The sequence below is a fragment of the Harpia harpyja genome, chromosome 8 (genome assembly GCF_026419915.1).
Source record: "Harpia harpyja isolate bHarHar1 chromosome 8, bHarHar1 primary haplotype, whole genome shotgun sequence".
In the NCBI taxonomy this organism is placed as follows: domain Eukaryota; kingdom Metazoa; phylum Chordata; class Aves; order Accipitriformes; family Accipitridae; genus Harpia; species Harpia harpyja.
This window is the reverse complement of record NC_068947.1, coordinates 52,142,256-52,158,285: the sequence shown is the minus strand read 5'-3', so window position 1 is coordinate 52,158,285 and position 16,030 is coordinate 52,142,256. Positions and strand designations below refer to the sequence as shown.

General features: G+C 54.6%; 2 protein-coding genes across 2 annotated transcripts; one reads left to right on the top strand and one right to left on the bottom strand.

Annotated features, from left to right (window-relative positions):
- Positions 1–262: 262 nt before the first annotated feature.
- CDCA3 (cell division cycle associated 3) lies at positions 263–2,890 on the top strand. Its single transcript, XM_052794996.1, has 5 exons — positions 263–424; positions 501–630; positions 713–937; positions 1,987–2,108; positions 2,482–2,890. Exons 1-5 carry the CDS (start codon positions 320–322, stop codon positions 2,620–2,622), a joined length of 723 nt encoding a protein of 240 aa, XP_052650956.1. The 5' UTR covers positions 263–319; the 3' UTR covers positions 2,623–2,890.
- Positions 2,891–3,633: 743 nt separating this feature from the next.
- Positions 3,634–14,563, bottom strand: GNB3 (G protein subunit beta 3). Its single transcript, XM_052794990.1, has 10 exons — positions 14,384–14,563; positions 9,413–9,514; positions 8,809–8,847; positions 8,531–8,637; positions 8,352–8,415; positions 8,073–8,235; positions 7,905–7,971; positions 6,778–6,979; positions 5,405–5,621; positions 3,634–4,566 (listed from the first exon to the last, which is right to left on the bottom strand). Exons 2-10 carry the CDS (start codon positions 9,467–9,469, stop codon positions 4,460–4,462), a joined length of 1,023 nt encoding a protein of 340 aa, XP_052650950.1. The 5' UTR covers positions 9,470–9,514; positions 14,384–14,563; the 3' UTR covers positions 3,634–4,459.
- Positions 14,564–16,030: the final 1,467 nt, after the last annotated feature.

Genomic DNA, 16,030 nt, shown 5'->3' with positions numbered 1-16,030 from the left:
TGGCCCAATCGCAGCCATCCTTCTGCCGTCGCGGGTGCGGCGGGGGGGGGGGGAGGTACCGGGCTCCTCGGCCAATAGGGGCGGGGAGCTCCCCGAAGATTGACAGCGGGCCGGCGGCGGGCGAGGCGGGACGTTGCCGGGCGGAGACTGCGGAGCCGCCGGGCGGCCCCAGCGGGAGATGAGGGGCGTGGCGTGGCGGGGCGAGGCGGGTCCCTCCTCCGTGCAGAGGACCAATGGGACGGCGCCTCCCGAGGCGCGGGAAATTTGAATCGCGGCGGCGGGTGGGGCGGGGCAGGGCAGCAGCGCGGTGCCCGCCGCCATGGGGGTCTCCGGTAGCGCCCCGGTCGCCCCCCACAACAAGCACCTGGCGCACGTCAGCGACCCCCGCTCCCCCAGCGCCGGCATCTTCCGCACCCCCATCGAGGTAGGCGTCCTCCCACCCGCCTTCCCCCGCGGCAGACCCCGGCCCGCCGCCCCTACACGCCTAGCTCTCTCCGCAGGTGGTGAGTTCCCCGGCGGGCAGCCCTCAGCCCGGTGCCGCCGAACCGGTGGCGGGGAGCAGGCAGGCCCAGGACCCGCGGTCGCCCGCGCCCGGTGTCTCCCACACGCCCAGGAGAGCCGTGTCGAGTGGTGAGTGAGGCCGCCCCGGGTGGGTGGGTTGGGTGGGCTGCCCGGTGGCTCACCCCGTCCTCCCTCCGTCCCTCCCCGGCAGAGAGCCTGGACCGCCTGGTGAGGCAGCTCAACGAGGCCTTCGGGGCCGAGACTGCGGCCCAGGAGCCGGGACCGGCCTGTCCCGACGAGGAGCCGGTAGTGGAAGAACCGGCCCGGCGGAGCTCCCCAGCCGCCGCCGCCCCGGGGGAAGAAGCGGAGAGGCCGCCCTCTCCCAGCGCAGCCCCGGCTCGGCCAGCCCGCCTTGCCGGGCCTGGCTTCTCCTCGGGTAAGTGGTCGGTGGGGGGGTGTGGGGGGGTCCCACGGGTAAAGCTCCGTGTGCCTGGGGAGCGTCACGGTCCGTGGTACGAGCAGGTCAACACCCTCCGGTGTGTGGGCCTTCTTCTGGCTCGCCTCCTCGTGGAGACCTTGTCCGTTCCCCCCCTCCCCGGTTTGGCTGTCCCCCGTCACCTCGGACAGCCTGGCCTTGGGGGTCTGCAGCTGGCAGACCCGGGGGGGGGGGGGCCCTTTGGGAACTGTTCTTTTATCGGACTGATTTCTTGTCAGGAGTTGAAAAATCACGTTTTCAATCAGTAGTCAAAATCGAGAGATAAATATGCTTCTCTAAGAGGTGAATGTCATCTCTTCCACTCTCTGAGACGGGCTTGTAATCGTGGAGGCCTGTTCGGCAGGACCTTGGAGTTTCTCCTTGGGAAGAGCTGGGGAGCGAGGGTGGGAAGCACATCTAAGTGCTATGGCTGAGCGGTGCTGAGAGGGTTTAATTTAATATAGACTGTGCTTCAGAAAACTCTGCTGAGCATCTCTCTGATGAGGAGAGGCTGGGAGCTGGGACTGTTCAGCCTGGAGGAGAGAAGGCTCAGGGGGATCTTACTAATAAGCATAAATACCTGAAGGGAGGGTATAAGGGAGAACCAGGCTCTTCTCAGTGGTGCCCAGTGATGGCACCAGAGGCGATGGACACAAACTGGACTGTAGGAAGCTCCATCTGACCATGAGGAAACACTTTTTTCACTGTGAGGATGACCAAGCACTGGAGCAGGTTGCCCAGGGAGGTTACAGAGTCTCTATTCTTGGAGATATTCAAAAGCCATCTGGACACGGTCCTGGGCAACTGGCTGTAGGTGGCCATACTGGAGCAGGGGGCCCAGAGCTCCCTTCCAACCTCAACCTTTCTGTGATCCCTTTACCTGGAAGTCCTTGGGTAATAGTCTTTGCTGTTCAGTCAAGCAAGCTAGATGATAAAGGCCAGGTGGCATTTAAAATCCAGGACCCTTTAGCCTTGTTGTGACACACTGACGTGTTTCCTTCTGTCACTAGGGAGCAAGCCCGTAAGACGCAAGACCAATAACAAAATCATGACAACATCTGGTGGAAGTGGCCGCTCTCCCCTCAGCATCCTACAAGATGATAACTCCCCCAGTGCTCCTGCCCCTCGCCAGGTAAACCTTAATGAGCCATACTGTGGGAGGGAGAATGGGCTGTAAAAACACCAAATCCTTCAATTTCTGCATTTTGTAGGGCCCCAGTTTGGAACTGGTGATTTCGTAAGTGTTTTTCTGTGGGTCACTCTTGTCCCTAGAGGCCTCCAAGTCTTGTTCAATGTCTGTATCTTTGGCCTTACTGTGATATTGCCCACTTCGGTGCATCCTTTCTCTTTAGGCCATAGAAAGAATTCCATCGCTCTTGGGCATTGTCACAAGAGAACTAAAGCTGAAGGGTCTGAAAATGGGCTATGTGTTCCACTGAGAATTAACTAACCCTCAATTAAATTGTGTTTTACGCTGTATGCTTGGTATTTTTTTGTTTCTCTAGGGTAAGAGGCATGTGTTGGGAGAGAACCTTGGGGAGAAGAAGGAAGTGACGGTGGATCTGAGCAGGAGCCTCAAATCTGGGAACTGTGCTTGGAGAGACTTGAACAAAGAGAACCAACGGTGTCCTTTTGTGGAGAACTAGAGATTTCCTTTTCCAGAATCTTGCTGTAATTTACTTCTATGTTTTAAGAGTCTTCTAGGAGTGAGAAACCCCACAATAGACTGAAACTTGACTTGTGGTCACTCTTCTCACCTATCCATGTTGAGGAAAAGGGAAAGAGCACACACTCTCTCTCCTAGCTTTGCATGTCTTATGTACAGTACAGACTCTAGCTCTTCTGTTGTATATTAGCTGTGTTGACTTACTGTAGAGTTTTTATCTGTAGCAAATAAATTTGCATTAAATTTTTGCTGACTTTATGTCCTGATAGGACAAGTCCCTGCTTGCCCAGTGCAATGTTTTCTTTGGGGACAAGGATCCAGGAACAAATAGTTCAGCCTTCCATTAGGCCTAAAACTCAGCTCTGTCCGCTGCCTGTAACATGCCACCACAGAGCTGTGCTGAGAAGGCTCTGACCTTGAACCCACTTACTATAGAATGGGCTGGGAAGCTGCAGCTCTGTGCAGGAGAGTATTTAGTGTCACTTCTGGAGTTCTGCTGTGCCTACACTGACCTGAAGCTAATGTATACAAAGGACAGTAGCCTGTTGCAAGGGTCTGGTGTGAGGGTGAGAACCAAAATAGGATGAGATGGCATTGTGCATTAACATCTTGACCTTCTGTTGATAAGTCACTACACCTTGTTGACCTTCAACTCTCCCTAGCAGAGCCTTGGGACCCCAGCACGTCGCTAGGAGCCAATGAGTGGAATAGGGGCTGAATATAATGGCTGTGTCCTGTAATTGAGCTCAAATTGCCAAAGTTTGCAAGGATGCATTTTCAGCTCGCTATCCCCACTTTAGGGCAGCAAGCCTCTGGACTAACAGCCTCTTCTCAACTATGACATGGGTAGGAACACCCTGCCCTGGGGACCCTGAGGTAGAGCAAGGCCTGCAGATGAGAAGTTCTCTGGATGGGATCAGCTGGCAGTATTCAGGGGAGGAGAGTTTGCAGTAGCTCATTGCAATGCTGGAAAGAACACAGCCTGCAGTGCTTATGTGAGCTTTCTTTATTTGCCTGGGCTATGAAGATCTATAACAGACTTGAAAACAGGGGTTGGTGGCTACTGGTTAGACAGGGTCACCACACGATGCAGGAGTGAGGCAAAAAGAGAAGGAACAGCAAGCAGCAGACAATAAATAAGAATAAATATAATATTCCCTGGTATTCTGGCAGGTCTGAGGGCTACCTTTCCCCCATTTATGCATAGATAAGACTTGAGCTATGTCTTCCCCAATGGAAAATGAGCCCAATTTCCACTAGCTTTTTGTTTGAGGTTGCATGATAGAAATCTCAAATCCAGTACACCTCTGAGGCTGTCTGCAGGGATATAGGACAGCTGCACAGGGAAGCTAGGTAGAGTTAAATCGGGGACAGAGCTTAGTCTGGAACAGAGGTGTTGGATAAGGGGTCCTCTGAAGGATGGGTGTCAACACGGGTAGAGGCGTTTGAAGGAAGACGCAGGTTGTCTGCACTGTACTGTAAAGTCCTGAGACATAGTGAACGGTGTTTTGCAGGTCTTCAAGCCCGCACGAGGCTGGAAGCTGCCGGGCCTGTTTAGAGATGGAGAGAAGGGCCAGTGTGTGTGCTCCTGCTCCCCAGCTCCTCCTGCTCCCCAGCTCCTGCTCCCCAGCTCCCCCTGCTCCCCTTCCCCGACCTCTCCTTTCCCTTTCACTCTGGGAGACCCCTACAAGTGACCTGTGTCTAGAGACAAGCGGTGGTAGGTAGGCGTTTCTGTTGTGCTCAGCTGACGATGCTGTTTGCGTGGGCTCGGGCTGTGGGCCGTGCTTCCACTGCTCTTTCCCTCTCTGCTGCCGTCCTCAGTTCCAAACCTTGAGGAAGCTGTCCCAGGAGCCGGTGGCAACGGCCATGCCGTCTGCCGTCACCCCCAGGCAGCTCACTCTGTTGTCATGGCCAGAAAGGATTCCTAGGGGGGGAAAGAAGAGAGGTCAGGAAAAGCAGCGGGGTCTGGGAGAGACGAAGGGGTTGACCACACTGAGGACACGCATCGTAGGCTGCGTACCTACACCCCTGTGTATCGCGCTGTCTGTTCCCGCATGACGTGTTACAATCGGTACGTGGCTAATAAGAACAAACATGCAGGAGGACGTTTGTGCGTGGCATATGACCAGCACCCACGGGACTGGCCCAAGAACAATGGTCTTGGGAAGGTCTGGCTAGCTGAACCCTCATACAACTGCTTTCACCCTGGAGCGATGGTAGGACTAAGAAAGGATGGCGTCCTTGATAAAACAGAAATAGTAATGCGGTTGGTGGGCTGCGTTATATGTTTTGAGAGGCTAGGGGCCTCATCAGAAAGAAAAAAATGGCACCTGGGTGTATTCTGTGTATGAGCATCACAGAGTATCCAAAAATGATGGATGGAAGCCCAGGTCCACGTTCAGCTTGGTGCCTGGCCACCAAGTGACACTGAGTAGCTGGGACTGGCAAATGGCAGAGGCTAGGAGAAAGTAGGAAATACTACTGGTGCTTGTGAGCGGTTTTAGCTAATAGGAACCTTAATGCTCTTTTCCCCCTTGAAACAATGTTGTTTAAAGGCTTGACTTCCTTAACATTAAAAACAATAGCTCTACACAAAAGAGTTGTACTAGTTATGGTGTGCTCCTTAAGTGCAAGGAAGCTTGGTTGGGTTTCAGTCAGTATAGCATGTCTCCCTTTTAGAAAAAACAAAGGCCTTTTCCTTGCCTTGGTAGGGTCAGAAGACCTTGCAGGGAATGAAAGAGGGACCTCCAGGAGCCACTCACCCACACGCTCTGCTTTCAGGGAGTCCCAGATGTTGCAGTTGAAGTCATCATATCCAGCAAGCAAGAGGCGCCCACTGCGGGAGAAGGCGACCGATGTGATTCCGCAGATGATGCTCTCATGAGAGTACACTATGAGCTCCTGGTCTGCCCGGAGGTCAAAGAGACGGCAGGTGGCATCATCTGAGCCGGTGCAGATGGCTTCACCGTTAGGGAAGAACTGAGGAAGGCACACACCAGATTTTAACCAGGCTGTGCCTCAACTCCTCGCCTCCCTGCTAACCACCAGGAAGCCACGGAGGTTGGAAAACACGGTGGGACAAGACACTGGATCATACAAGTTCAGTCTGCTGGAGGGGGAGACTGATGCTTCTCCTAAGACCTAGTAAACCCCTTCCCACCTCAAGAAAGCCAGTGACCTAGGGGCCAGAGCTATTGCAAGACGTCCCAGTGCTTGAGGAAGGATTATTGTCTCTTTAACTCCAGCTGTTAGTTCGGGGCTCGACAAGTGTCCACCCGTTATCCCCCAGATGGGGTCTGGCACGATTCAGAGCTACGAGAGCCTTCCTCTGTCTGACCCTCATGCCCCAACCTTCTCATGCACACTGCTTTTCTGCGTCCTTGCTCTGAGGAGCGAAAAAAGGCTCCTCAGGAGCAGGTATGGCAGAAAACCATACGGCTGGCAGGGTAACCATGGGACAGGTGAGAAAAGCTGCACTAATTGAGGTCAGTGAAGGGTGGTTCAAGCCGCAGACATTGCAGGGAGCTGCCAGACTCATTTGGTTAGCCGCACGGGATTAAACTGATATATTTCTTGCCCTGCTACCTCTAGGTCTCTGGTTTGAACCCTTGCCTCTGAGGGGGATACTTGCCCCAGAATGACTGTGCTGCCTCCTGTGAAGACTTCATCTTCAGAAGACCTCCCTCTGATCCCAAGTTCCCACCTCTGCTGTCTGGAGCTAAGACCCCCAGCTGAGTTAGGTATTCCTGCTGCCCCACTTGTGCCTTGCGCCAGGGCTCCTGGAGCATGCCCGAACCACGGTTCCCAACAGCTCCTATATGAGCAAACCTGCACCAGCACCTGCGCTAGGGTGCTGAGCTCTACAGACCACGGTGTGCTGGCCGAGTCCAAGCAGTGCTTTGAGTCAGACCTAGATGCTTTGGTGCACCGGTGCCCGGGAAGAGTCAGCCCCCAAACTTCGGTGAACTCAGGCCTTTCCTGCACCAGGCTGGATCATGGGGCCAAGGTCTCCTGAGACCCATGTTCCCCACAGGACTGTGACAGCTTCTTTCAGCCTTGCCCCAGACCCCGTTTCGGAGCTGGTCCACCCTCCGTTTCCCTTGCCTCCCCACCGCTGCGCAGACAGCATACATACGCAGATGGCGTTGATATCGGACTCGTGCCCTGAGAAGGTCTGACGGCAGGTGCCCTCCCGCACGTCCCACAGTTTGGCAGTAGCATCGCAAGCCCCGGAGATGAAGAGTTTGAAGTCTGGGGAGACGGCCAAGCTCATACAGTCTCCGGTGTGACCCAGGAACACGGTCTTCTGCTGCCCCGTCTCAATGTCCCAGAGCGCGCTGCAATAGAGAGAACTTCTCAGAGCCAGCCCAGGCAGAACAGATCTATAGCTGGGCTGAAGAGCTGTCGCACTCGCAAACAAACGAGGGAAGCCACGGGCCTGGCTACAGCGTGAGAAAATGGCTGAGAGTGTCGCTGGATACAACAGTAGATACCTTCACAGCTATTGCTGGTCATACCTTTGCCAAAGCAGAGGCTGGGGACGTGTGAGGTTTGACCGTATTCCCGTAACTGCAACAGTCGAAGGGAATACTGAGAGGAGGTAAGAGGGACTCACAGGCAAACAGCTGGAAAAGGTCTGCTGTATCCACGCTTGTAGGATGCACGGGCCATGGTCACTGGGATCCCACATTACAGCCAGGCAAACAAGCCCCTGTGTAACCTTGATTGATCTCTTATAGAAATGCCTCATTCAGACTCATCCTCAGTCAAGAGGTTCTTCCAAAGCAGGTGTTGGGATGGGGTGGGGGTGAATAAAGACTTGGCTCTGCTTAGGGTCGCAGCACAGCGAGACCTGAGAGCCAGGAACCGGAGGATCCAGGCACTGGCTTTGCAGGTGTCCCTTGCACGGTGGGCAAGACTTGAGAAGTGGAGCACGTATGCGGGCTCCACATATATTTACAATGTTTTCTGTCCTGGCGTAAATGACACCGTGCTTTGTGAGAGCCGACGACATGGTCTCTAGTGCTTCACCAACAGACCTGCATCTTGACCTGACTTCAACGGGGAAAAGAAGAACCTGTTCTGCCAAGGGAGGAAGAACAGATCTGGCTTCCTAAGGTGCTCTGTATGGCCTGCCCATGGAGGAGCAATTTGTCCTTAGGTAGTGGACTGCTGCAGAGCAAAAGGACTGCACTTGCTGCTGTGCACTGTGCCTCAAAGAGCCGGAGTTCACATCACTAGGATGCAGGAGGTAACACTCACCATGTGGTATCTCCAGAGCTAGTCACAATATTGTTGTCGTCAAGAAATCGGCAGCAGGAGAGGTAACCTGGGAAGTGGGAACAAGCAAATATGAGAAACGGGGCAGGGCTGGAAGAGTGAGGTTTGGAAGCAGAGGGCACCCAGGCTGCAGGCGGGCAGCACACACACCTGTATGGGCTGAGAGCTCCCTGCTCACTTTGACGTTGCCTTCACGAGTCTTGAGGTTGTAGATGGAGCACATGTTGTCAAGGCCCCCACAGGCCACAAAATTGCCTGAGGGGGCATAGGCACAGGTCATGACCCAGGAGGAACGCAAAGGGATGGCGTGAACCTGGGAAGACAAGAAACCTTGTCGGGACTTTGGCAGCAGAGAGAGCAGGGCAAGGGCACTAGCTCCGAGGGGACCCACTCCAGCATCCCGGTTTGCTGCAGCCATCTGGCTCCTACCTTGTTAGTTGTGTATGTGTCCCACACAATCAGTTTCCCATCTTGTGAGGCACTGACCAGAAGTCTGTGAGAGAGGAACAAGATCATGTTAGTAGCTCTCTTCCCATCGGAGCCTTCTTGCCCTTCACACCCATGTGCTGCCCTGCACCCAGCAGGTCAGCGGCATCTCTCTCTCTCACTTGGAGTCTGTGGACCAGTGCATGGCGTAGATCTTGGCCAGGTGCCCACGCAGGGTCCTTCGGGTCCGCATCTGGATGCGGCCAACAACCTCCACTCCAGACACAATCTGAGGAAAGAGCCGTGGGGAGGAGAGAAAGAATTAACCTTGGGCTGGCGGGAGCTTTACTGCTCTCTTCATCTCTGCCTCCTAACTTTGCTTCCCAACCAAAGAGAGTCCTCCTTGGAGGGGTGCTAGCTGACACCCCCCCGCACCGGCCCAGCCAGCCTTGTCCCTTACCTGAGCAAGCGTTGTGTCTGCACAGGCTTTCCGGGCATCCTGGAGAAGAGACAAGAGCAGATGAGACAGAAAAAAAGCCGTGTCTTGAAGGCAATGGCAAGTGAAATTCAGGGGCATAGCCTGGGGGCTGCTAGAAGTAGGAACGGGGGCTTTGCTGTGTTTGGATTTTGGCCAACACAGGGGGATCCTGGTCTGTGACTGGGGCACCTGGGCACCAGTCAAACATCAGGAAGGTGAGCCAAAAGCTGCTCAGCGTCTGGTTCCCCACGCTACACCTTCTCCGTGGATCCTCCCGCCTGGCAGAACACCACCTGCCCCCCAGACAGAGGAGGTCCTGGGGACACGCTACTTCTCTTTGGCCCCCTGCAGACACAATGCTGGTGGCCACTTGCTTCTCACTGGTGTAGTGTCCCATCTTCTCTCCCCCCACCACCATGCTATGAAGATCCCCATTAGCACTTCAAGGGCTGTGCAGAACTGCAGTGGGCTCCAAGGGTGTAGATGGAAAAAGCTCAGCCCCGAGTTGTAGCTCAGGAGGAGAACTTGGACACGGGGGGAAGGGTAGGCACTCTCTCAGCAGTTTCGTGACTGTTGCCAGCATTACCGCAATCTGCTTCTTCAGCTGCTCAGCCTCCTGCTTCATCTGCTCAATTTCCCCCATCTTTCTGACCTAGGGGTGGCTCCTCCACGCGGGGCAGCCTCGGTTCTGGGGAGACAAATCAAAGGCGAGAGGTGTGAGGTAGAAAGGGCACTGACTGCTCAGTTATGCAAATGTAAGCATCTCTGATAAAGGCTTAGCAACCATTTCTTGGCTCAGTGCTTGGCAATGTCGTGCTGTATCTGGTCAAAGCCCTTAGCGTTTGGGAAGATTGTACCCGGCCTCATCAAAAGTTCATTTGGTCCTGTAGCCTGCTTACATGTACACTGGGAAGCTGAAGACCTCCAGAGCCTCTTGCTGAGGTTTCATGGCATATGGTCTGGAATATCCCTTGGGTCAGCTGTCCCAGCTGTGTCCCCTCCCAACTTCTTGTGCCCCCCCCCCAGCCTCCTCGCTGGTGGGGTGGTGTAAGAAGCAGAAAAGCCCTTGGCTCTGTGTAAGCACCGCTCAGCAGTAATGAAAACATCCCTGGGTTATCAACACTGTTTTCAGCACAAATCCAAAACATAGACCCATACCAGCTACTAGGAAGAAAATTAACTCTATCCCAGCCAAAGCCAGCACATCTGGCCACACTTGTCCCCTCACCTCTTTATTTTTAACCTCTCCATTCCAAGCCCTACAAGTCCTAAGCCCTCTTCATCAGCTTCTCCCTGTCCATGGCCAAGCTGTCCATCTCAGCTCCAGGAGGAGGAAACTTCATAGGGGGAGCCCAGTGGCTATTTCCCATCATTTGTCCTAGGCAAAGGATCACCAGGCAGTGCCCACCAGCTCTTTGACCACCAAAGAAATCTGAGGGCTGTTGAGGTGCTCTGCCAGGCTTGCCTTCCAGTTTCCCATCAAAAAAAAAAAAGGCCGATGCCTAGGGAAGGATCTAAGAATAACAAAAGCAGATAGTGGTATTTCTCCAACTTTCCTAGCCCCAGCTTTTCACTGACGTCCAAACCTAGAGGCAGCATTACTGTATGCAGGTCCTTGATGAACTTTTCTTCTATGCATTTGTCCACACGATTTTTGTGCCCATGTCAAAGTTTTGCATCCTCAGTATCCCATGGTGATGACTTGCACAGCTTAGTGGCAGGCTCTGCAAAGAAGTTCCTGGTTCTGTTACTCCCCAATGGCACTAGTTCCACTCGGTGGTCCCTAGCTTTTGAGTTGGAAGAATCAGCAAATAACTGGTTTCTATTCACCTCAGCATCACTCGATATTTTATAGATCTTTGTCATAGCCATCCCTTTTCCGGACTGCAGAGAACACTTAGTCATTCCTCCCATGTAAGCCATTACATCCTATTACCTCTGTTGTTCTCTAAGCCCTTTTCAGTTGTTTACGGAGTATAGATGATATGTTTTTGCAGAGAGAGCAATGAACCAGAACGGTAATCCATATTCAAGATACAGGTGTGCCATATGATTATACAGCATCTCTCTTTTGTTCTCTCTTTCTCGTTACATGCACTTAAAACTTCACCAGTGATTCTAGCATTTCCCAGTCTTGTAGACAAATCTGGTCTTTATCGCTTCGATCTTTCTCCTGAGTAGATGTGAGCGTCCAGAAACGCTCCAGGTGTTCTTCATCATTAGAACCAGCACTTTGTCCGAAGGCCAAGAAATGCTCCAGCAGCATCTGCAGAATTTCTCCTTCTAGTTCCTGTGGGTCACATCACCTCCATCCCCCTCTGGCCTGTTGCCCGAAGCCTCATTTCTTCCAGCCAACAGGGCTTTGGGTCCTTCCATGCCAGGCTGCTCTCCTGCTGCGGGCGAGCACATGCAGATAGCTCCCGAGCTCACCTTTACTCGCTGCTTCGTAGAGCTCTTCGAGTTTCCCTCCAGAATCCCTTCCCCTGAACATCTCTGTGGCTTTCCTTCGATCTTCCAGGCAGGGTGAGTTTCTGCTTGGTCAGTGACTCCTGATGCATGGCGTAAGTGCAGGAAAACCAGGGAGATACAGGTTTCCCCCAGCTCCCAGGAGGCATGAGCTTACCCAGACGGAGGCTATACTTTGCAGAGCAAGACTTGTACGTGCTGTCTGCGAGCCTGAACGGAGCCGCAGCCCTGCTGCCTCTTCCCTTCTCCCTGCCCCTGCGCTGGACGCGGCTGCTGGCCCCAGCAAACGGTGATGGAGCAGGAGCGGAGCCCGGGGCACGTGCCACAGAGGTGGCCTGGGGCTGCCAGCCTCAGCTACGCTGAAGGATGGGGACAGACCAACACCTGAGCTGGACCCTTTCCACCGTTTTTTTTTTTTTCTTCTCTTGTTTTGACAGAAGAGCGATGAGGGGGTTCTTCCCACCAAGGATGCATAGCTGCAGCTGGTGGAGTGCCGCTGGCCATGAAAGCATGCGCTTCTCCGTTGGGAAGGGGCTGGGCACCCCACACCATCTCTCGGCTAACTGACAGACTGGAGAGATGCTGGGGAAGGCCTTGCAGCTTTCGGTAGGAGGCTGCACATCCCCCTTATCTTGTGGCATTTAGCCCTCAGCTTCCATGTACAGTCAAGCTGCGGAGGCTGCGCCCAACCCTGGTCGCTGCCTACCAGCACACCAAGTGGCAAGTCTGAACTTCCAGCCACCCTGCGGAGACCAGCCCTACCTTTGTGGTCCACAAATTCCCCTTTCTCAGTGATCCCTGGGACTGATCCTACCTCCCGTCCATCAGCCCTAAGCGCTGGATCGCCTTTTCCTGCTGGGCCACCTCTTCCCTCTGACATTCTCCTTCCAGTCTCCTCTGCTTGGTCCCCAAACTCTCCAGGCTGTTGTTTCACGCACCTTTGGCCATCTGAGACCATCGTCCATCCACCTGCCCTAATCTGTCTTTGTGGACTTCTGGTTTTGCCCACCCAGACCTGCACAGAGATGGGAGCCTTGTTCTCTCTTCCTTCCAATTTCTGCCCCAGGTGAAGCTGGCTGCACGTCCTCCTCATTACCCATCGGATCCCCAGTCTTCCTTGCATCTCTCCTGCTTTTTTACCGTTCTTTTCCCTTCCCCGGGTGTTTCTTTCTCAACTCTGGCACAAGCACGGGAGTGCCAGTTCACAGGCACCTGCTCTGTGAAGTTGCACAACCAGATGAGGGGCTTTCGGAGCCAGTAGGCAGATCAAAGGGCAGGGGCACGATGTCGAGGATGGATAAAAAGGGCTAAATATAGAGAAGGTGCAGCTCAGGTTCAGGATTCTGTCCGAACCTTTAAATCCCTTGGAGGGAACACTCTAAATGAAGTTGGGAATTGTTCTCAGCCTCAGAAGGACAAGAAGCCACAGATGAGCGATAATAATAGCTCCAGCTTTGCCTGTCACCTCCACCCGTCGTGTCCCAGTGCAATTTGTGGAGAGTGAGTTACCTGGTCCCCAGCGAAGCGCAGCTGCCTCCCAGGAGGGCTGCGGCGTGTGTGCAAAAGAGCAGCTCGTCGTGGTCGCGTAAATTTAGGACGGGAAATAGGGGAACCAAAATGGGAGAAGAACAGAGGAAAGGGGAATGGAGCTTGGAGTCTGGCCAGGGCACTTTCCTGCCGTGGACGCACATTTCTTGTGGATCCACAGATCGGCTCATGGTACCTGCCCAGCTTGGTTTTAATGGGAAAGGCTTCCAGAAAGCACTGAGTGTGCACGATTTAGAAGTAAGGGCTCTTTCAGGTGGATGCTAAGCAGTAGAGGAAACCAAGACTTTAGGTACCTTGGAAAAAGCAATTAATCGTGACCAGCCCAGCACTGCAAATTGCTACTGACGGAGGACCTTGGCACCAGCACCGGTCCAGATCTGTGCCTCCTACAAGCATCACTGAGGAGCACGGCACAGCCAGAGAGAGCCTGGGCTTAGCCGGTTCACGCCAGCCCTCTTCTGAGCTCTGCCTCGGCTATGCTCATCCACTTCACAGTTCTTGGCTTTTCTTCCGTTTCTTCCGCTCTCCAACGTGACAGTTCTTTCCCTTCCTGCTTTTTCTGACAAACCCACTGGAGGCACCTCCTATAGCACTCCTGTCTGTGGGCAACCAGACCCACGCTGCGCCCTCGGCTGTCTGCTCGCAGCAGACCAAATGCCTCCACTGTGGCGTGAGGCTGGGGGGGGCCCTGGCATCATCCGCCTTCTGCTTTTTGCTGCAGCACCATGACTTTTCAGGGCAGCGGCTACGTCCCTTGCACCGTGCCGTGGCGGGGGCCCAGCCTGCACCCCAGGGGCTGTCCTACCGAGCCACCTGCATCACTCCCTTGTGGGGATCGGGGTGCAAGTGATGGGTGGGAAGAAAGGGGAGGTGAACCCCCTTATTTCCTATCCTCCGGGTAGCTTCCCCCGCACTGGGGAGGGAGGGAGTGGTCCCTCCGTGGGATGCTGGAAATAGAAAAGGGAAAGGTGCAGGAAGGAGGACTGAGCATTAACAGGCAGCATCCCTGGGTCTCTGCGTAATCCCTGGCTGGCCTCGCATGCTCGCCCTGGTGACCCTGGGCTCCTTGCAGAGCCGGATACAGAGATGATCCCCCTCTCCCGCGATGGAGATCAAAGGCCAGGGTAAAATTACCCTGCTCTGCTCCTCGATTTCTGAGGGCTCCTTCTCCATCCAGAAAAGCAGCCAGCTGCAAAGTGGTGCGCACATGGGTGCACCGGGAGTGCCGGACTGTGTACGGGTAGCGAGTGCCAGGTCCCTCAAGGGAGGTGTAACCCTCCCGTTCCAGTCTGGAAACTGGTGAGATTTACCTGCCAAGGGGAGAACAAGCAACCCCATCCCAGCGCAAAGCCCCTCGTCGTCGTACGGACATCTCGTCGCTAACCCCAATTCCTCCCCCGCCATGATTTTCCCTCCCACATCCTCTGATGGGATCGGCCCTCGTGCAAAGACTTCCCCACAGAATCACGCCAAGAAACTCAGGTTCCCAAATACCAGGCTCACCAAGGTGACCTCAAGCATCACAACAAGGCAGCATCCTTACCGGGGTCTGTAGAGCGAGGCGGGTTGCGGTCTCCCCTGGACGGGACCCTCACAGCCTGCCTCCCCTGCTGCGAACGGCTCCCCGCTGGCCAGAAGCCCCTCGTCCCTGTGCGGTCTCCAGTCAGTCCTGCCCGTCAGCCCGGCGAGTCCCTTGCTCCTTCTCTGCTCCTCAGCCTCTCCCAGGACTGATCTCCCCATGGGGAGCTGGAGGGCTGTGGATGGGAGGGGTTGGGGGTGGGCTGATTCCAGGAGCAGCGTCAGGCAAATTAAATCAGACACCAGAGACTTGGGGAAATCGGATTGGGACGTAATGCAAAGCAGGTGGATGGGGAGGGGTGAAAAGAGAGAGTAGCACACTGCTCCTGAAGGGAAAGAAACCATCACAGGCAGATTTGACTCCCTCTGTTTATATCAGCAACAAACCAATAAAGCGAAGATTAGCCAGAACAGGCTAGGATTATCAGCCACCGGGGCAGGGCTTGCTGCACCTCACAGTCCACGGGAATTGCCGTTTTCCCGGGGACAGCGTGCCACTCGTGCCCTGGGCAGGGCGGGAAGAGGGATGGTGCCACCCACGGTGGCCCTGCCAAGGGAAAACCCATGGCAGGGCTGGGGTCACCACCCCCCCGGGCAGCAAACTGGGCTCCGCATGGGGAAAAGAGAACTGGGCACAGGGGCGGCAAAAGATTTGGTGGCGTGCCTTTTGGCAGCCACTTTAGTGGGATGCTGCGAGGGGATTATCTTGGCCTCAATCTCTTTTAATCTCTCCCGCGGCTTTGGCCCAAGCCCGAGATAAATACCTTTTAACGGATCTCATCTGACGTCAGGAGGCCATCAGTCTAATCACCCAAGCCACCTTTGGGCAAAGCAAGCCAGAGATGTGGACACTGGCCCCTCGCCCCCCAACATGTCCTCGTCGAGCAGAAGCCATCCAGCACCCCCACATAAATCATCCGGACAGAGGCGCGAGTGCTAGGATGTGATGGACCTCCTGCCAGGGAACCTGACATGCGTGCACCAAATTGTCTTTTTCCTGCGACCCTGGGGAAGACAGGAGGCGAAAAGGGTTGCCGATGCAGGTTTCCTAAGCTTGCGTGTTAAGGAAGTGCTGGGATTCAGACCGAGGAAAGTCTGCCCTTTCCATGGAGCGGGGCCCTGTGCCACCAGCGGCGAGGGGATCACCCACCAACCCGTTACACCGCTGGCCCTGGCCCTACAGATTTCTTCCACCTGAACTGTAGTTGGGGTCTCCACGCACAACTCCCATCAAGGGCTGAGTACGTCATGACCACAGATTGGTCTCTGGCTCTAATGCTTCCCAGGAAAAGGGTCACTGCTCTTTTTGATACTCCCTATCCACCCCATTCAATTCCTGTTGGGCTACAATATAATCCCATCTTGGGACACTAATCCCCTGGGCAGTGACAGCAGATTGTCTTTGCGTCAGGGTGGAAAATGATAAACAAAATATTTCTTCTGCTTTTGGGGGCATTTTGGTGCATGGACAGGGAAAAAAAAAAAAACAAACAAAAACCCAACAAAATAAAAGAGAGAAGAGAGGTGTTGCTGCAGGGAAACATGAGCATACGGTGGTTTTTCTTAAAGGCACTCCCCACCCTCTCCAGGGGTTAGTTATGGCAGAGCTGAC